A 5,204-nucleotide genomic window follows, 5' to 3' on the forward strand; every position below is an offset into this window, starting at 1 on the left:
TAAACGAACCTTGCGCTTGTTTGGTCACTTTCAGTGCAGACATCAAACCAGAACAGGGCGTAAAAATGAATAGCAGAGGAACTGCGCTGAGTTTGGTTCCATCTTCTGGAGACATTTTTCTCAGACGAACGAGAGAGACTTTTACAGTAAACAGCTAAATGTTTATGATGCAGTATTATATATTATGCGCGCAGTATTACCACAGGGTCAGTCCTATGTTTCAACTGCATTGCATATGGCAAGACAGGAGATATAAACTACACCAAAGCACGCTCTAATACGAAATCCCCCACGATAATAACCACTCACTAAAACGTGACTACAAGATCTATTAATCAAGTCTATTAACGCTGATACTGAAAAACGTTGTGTGTCTATATTATACAAAATACGGTCATTTCTATTAGCTCCATTCAAAAACTTGCATTTTTGCACCTTTTTTTAGAATTTATTTACCATCCAAAATGTTTAAGATCCCGCCTGAAGTCTCTAATAAACGTTGTGTACTATACTTTTGAGAGTATTGCTGAATATCTCCTCCTTTCCTCCTCGACTTTGCGAGTTAAGGGTTAAGGCAGCCAGCGCCTTACGCACAGGTGTCTCGCCAGTCCTCTATGAAACAGCGCCTGCAAACTGTTGGCGAACTTTTTTTTTTTTCTTTAATTAAGTTGATAATAACTGTAACTCAGCAGGGATTTGCTGTCCGACTAGACAGGCCACTGTAATTCATGTAGTTAGATCTTAAGTGGGTTTGCTCACCGCAGCCCTAATCTCTTGCTGCTATTAAACGTGGAGCGACTAACCTGGAGAGCTCTACACATCGAGACGGGTCCCGCACGCTCCTCTTGTCGCTCTCCATACGCCGCGTCTGATTCCAGTGCTTAGTCAAATAAATACGCGCCAGCTTGAAAAGATTTTTTTTTTTTCAGACCTTAAAGTCGTGCTAAAGTTTGTTGGATTTTCAAGATTTTATTTTCGCGGTGGATATGTGGTGGATGCTGTTCCCCCGATGGATTTGGTTTCTTCTGGGACACTGTTACACTACACTTCTTTATATGGACAGCTGTCGTGTGAGAGCTATGCCCATGTCTGTGGCAAAGGTGGTGTACTCTCACGCAGGTCTGTGCCCCAACGACCTGAACCCCAACCTGTGGGTGGATGCTATGAGCACCTGCATGCGCGAGTGTGAATCTGACCAGGTGAGCCTGCTGCTCCTAAATGTGGTGACAATGGGGCATAGATGTAGTTTATCTACAAGCGAAGTTGCTGCATTTTTTTTTTTACTGGAAAAGGCTGTGGAACCATATCTTTAAACGAGCCAGAATGATTTAATTTAAGAAAGTCGTCGATCTATCTTTCTTTCTATCTATCTATGACAGTGTAGCAGTTCATCCAGATTATTTCAGCTCTCACTGTTCATGAGCTGCTGCCTGGCAGGCAGAATCCCAATTCAGCAAAACTATTCCTAGTAGTTATGCAATGTTAAGTGTCACATTATTTAAAGTTAGAAGTAAGTAGTAAGAATGAAAACATTCTCTATGCTCTATGCTCAAACTATATCTCAACTGTAAAAAAGAATAAAAAAAAGTTTTGCTTCTTTTGTTTCCAACTTTAGGACTGTGAGTCTTTTGAGAAATGCTGCCCTAATGTCTGTGGTAACAAGAGCTGTGTGGCTGCACGCTACATAGACATCAAGGGCAACAAGGGCCCCATTGGAATGCCAAAGGGAGCCACCTGCGACAAGTTCATGTGCTCTCAACAAGGGTCCGAGTGCGACATCTGGGATGGCCAGCCTGTTTGTAAGTGCCGGGACCGCTGTGAGAGAGAACCCCATTTCACCTGTGCATCTGACGGCATGACCTATTATAACAAGTGCTACATGGATGCAGAAGCCTGTTCCAAGGGTATCTCTATCTCTGAGGTCACCTGCAGGTAACATGTTAAGTATTTTAGATTGCTACTATTTGGTTTTGGTGTTATGAGGTAAAGTTGTCTTGTTTTAGTCCTCAAAATTAAGAAATGTAGGTTTTCTTTTTTGTGGCCAGAGCATATAATAAATGTATTCTGAGTGTCAGATGCCAATAAAGCCAATAAATAGCTTTTGACGTATCCTGGCTCTGATTAATTCATGTTTTATTCAACCTACGTACAGGTACCACCTGACCTGGCCAAACACCAGTCCAATCCCAGCAGAGACCACCTTACATCCCACCACTGCGTTGCAGACCACCCTCCCGGCTGACATCCAGCTCCCCATCATACACAGTGGCCCCACCCAACAGGCCGTTTTTGTGGGTGAGACAGCCAGCTTCCTGTGTGAGGTGTCTGGGAAGCCACGTCCTGAAATCACCTGGGAGAAACAACTGAAGGGCAAAGAGAATACCATAATGAGACCTAATCATGTCAGAGGGAACATTGTAGTCACAAACATTGGCCAGCTGGTCATATACAATGCGCAACTTCAAGATGCCGGCATCTATACATGCACAGCCAAAAATGTTGGCGGAAGTGTATCGTCACATTTCCCCTTGGTAGTCATCAAAAGAGAAGCGAAAGGTAAGAACGCAGAGGGGAACAGTAGCAGCCTGCCATTTCCAGCTGAAGAGTGCCTTAAGAGTCCAGACACAGATGACTGTGGAGAAGAGAGCATGAGCTGGTACTATGAACCAAAGAGGAACAATTGCTTCACCTTCACCTACAGTCAGTGCAATAAAAACCGTAACCATTTTGACACCTATGAAGCCTGCATGCTGTCATGTGGAGGAGAGCTGGCAGCTCCCTGCAGCCTCCCGAGCCTCCAGGGGCCTTGCAAGGCCTATGAGCCTCGTTGGGCTTATAGCAGCAGTCTCAAAAAGTGCCAGTCCTTTGTGTATGGAGGATGTGGTGGCAATGAGAACAACTTTGAGTCTAAAGAGTCCTGTGAAGAGATGTGTCCCTTTCCGAAGAACCACAACTGCAAGATGTGTAAACCTCGAGGCAAGATGGTCACCAGCTTCTGCAGGAGTGACTTTGTGATCCTGGGTCGTGTGACTGAGCTGACGGAGGAGCAAGAGTCAGGCCATGCTTTGGTGACAGTGGAGGAGATCTTGAAGGATGAGAAGATGGGTCTGAGGTTCTTTGGCAAAGAGCCCTTGGAGGTGACTCTTATGAACATGGACTGGAACTGCCCCTGCCCCAATATCACTACAGCCAATGGGCAGCTCATCATCATGGGGGATGTTCACAACGGGATGGCCGTCCTGCAGCCCGACAGCTTTGTAGGCTCCTCCAGTGCTCGTAAAATCAGGAAGCTTCGTGAAATCGTCCACAAGAAAACCTGCGATTTCCTTAAAGATTTCTCTACCATCCAGTAGAGTCTTTTGAAGTGTCACGCTCACTAAAAGTCAGCTATGTTGTTTTCTGATTATTCCAAGCTCCAGTGACCTCACCAGTCTGAACGACTGCCAGTAAACACAAAACTAGTAACTCATCTGTAGCGTTTGAGCTTTTGCTCCTGTTTCAGATGTTTTTATTTTCTTTACTTTGTTCCTTATTGCTCAGTAGGTTTTAGAAAATCACTCATCACAGTTTTTATTGTTGTCGCAGACGATGTTTTGTCAGTTTCTTCACATATGCTGTCCATGTAGCCCTGTTGTTGTTGTTTTTTTGTTTTGTTGTTTTGATGGCCACACCTTGGGTATGTTGTGGGTAAAAAAGGTGGGTAGAATAGTATTAGTAACAAGCACTTACCCAGTACAAAGTATTTAATCTTTGTAACTGTTTTCTAAAATTATAGATTTCCTCTCAAAATGTTATCTTGAATACACTAATATGGTTCATTTAGCAGTACGTTTTGATATGATTGGTATGTTTGATTCATGTTTTGTGAGTTATCACAAAATAGACATTGTGTAACATCGGTCCTCAGCACTTGAGCTCACAATAATGCAATTTGAAAGCCTCAGTTTATGTACCAGAATCAAATAAGCTCTTTGGTTCCATATTTTGTGGAATCTGTTTTGATAAGTTTTAATTTACAATACAGAATATATATATATGGACTTATGTACTTTGTATTTATTTTTCTCGATCTATTTCTTATAGGGCTATGGCCAGTGGATATATATATATATATATATAATACAAGCAGAATGTCTCTCCCTCTTTGTGAATTTAATTACATGGAGAACAGACATTTTTTATGTTATCTATGACATATTAGTGTTCATTAAAACTTCTATGGAACAAGGTGGCAAAATGAATAAAGTCGCTTTAGAAAACACAGATGCCCTTGCTTCGTGATGTTGCTGTGCTTCTCTTTGTGTTGAAGACAAAACACCCAACATGCTCACGGCTTTTCAAAAGGCTCTTGCGGCCGTGCATGTGCTGTTCTGCAGTTGACATCCTTCCATCCATGTCCTCCTCCTTCCACTTGTATTTCACACACACACAAGGCCTAGTCTGAAGCAGGTCACATTCCAGCCCAGCTGTGGTGGCCTGCAGAGCTGTGTGTTGTGTCTGGGTCTGGGGCCCTCACATAGCACACACCCCACCGGCCGTCCATTGGCCTTGGGCGGCCCCTTTCATGTGCAAGAGGCCGGGGTGAAGGGGAAGAGGAGGAGGAGGAGGAGGAGAGGGATGTCGGCTGATTCTCTTTCACTCACTCAGTTGGCCACATCTGTGTTAAAGGGGCATAATGGAGAACAGAGAGAGGAATTGTAGGACTGTTAAAAATCCAGCAGAAACAGAGAAATCTCACCGCTGAATTGAGCTTGAATTAGTGAAGAGATTGATGTTTTCATTATCTCTATTAACCTCCAATCATCCTGTAGAACTTCACAATTTTCAAGCTGCAGTTTGCGACTAAACTCTGACGTGAAAAGATAAAGACACTGGATATTTGAAAGGATGAGAGAGTGTGCAATTGCAAAAAATAATTAAAATGGCAGGTGCCTACGAATGTTGGAGCCGTGGGACACCTTAAGAACAAAATTAGTCACCAGGACCAGCAGGGCATACAGGAAGCACAACATAAGGAGCCAACTAGCCACTGAATGTTTTCCCCCTTCCCCCCTCTGCCCTTATATCCCCTTCTTCCTCAACTATCTACCCTCTCAGACCTGACAGACAGCCAGCCTTGGGCGGCGACCTCCGACCCTGCTAATGAAAAAGAGGCCACCAAGGAAAAGGCCACTTTCATTAGAACTGCTGACAAGTGTTAAGTG

General features: G+C 43.7%; 1 protein-coding gene across 1 annotated transcript; it reads left to right on the top strand.

The window, feature by feature from the left end:
• wfikkn2a (info WAP, follistatin/kazal, immunoglobulin, kunitz and netrin domain containing 2a) lies at positions 1-4,261 on the top strand. The gene is made up of 3 exons (XM_046416473.1): positions 1-1,199; positions 1,616-1,932; positions 2,153-4,261. Exons 1-3 carry the CDS (start codon positions 987-989, stop codon positions 3,351-3,353), a joined length of 1,731 nt encoding a protein of 576 aa, XP_046272429.1. The 5' UTR covers positions 1-986; the 3' UTR covers positions 3,354-4,261.
• The last annotated feature ends 943 nt before the right edge of the window (positions 4,262-5,204 follow it).

Source organism: Scatophagus argus, chromosome 16 (genome assembly GCF_020382885.2).
Source record: "Scatophagus argus isolate fScaArg1 chromosome 16, fScaArg1.pri, whole genome shotgun sequence".
Classification (NCBI taxonomy): Eukaryota; Metazoa; Chordata; class Actinopteri; family Scatophagidae; genus Scatophagus; species Scatophagus argus.

Excerpts from the sequence above, each read along its gene's own strand:
- wfikkn2a (XM_046416473.1), top strand. The coding sequence starts at position 987 with ATGTGGTGGATGCTGTTCCCCCGATGGATTTGGTTTCTTCTGGGACAC. Across the intron at positions 1,200-1,615 it reads GCGAGTGTGAATCTGACCAG|GACTGTGAGTCTTTTGAGAA; the intron begins GTGAGCCTGCTG and ends TTCCAACTTTAG. Across the intron at positions 1,933-2,152 it reads ATCTCTGAGGTCACCTGCAG|GTACCACCTGACCTGGCCAA; the intron begins GTAACATGTTAA and ends ACCTACGTACAG.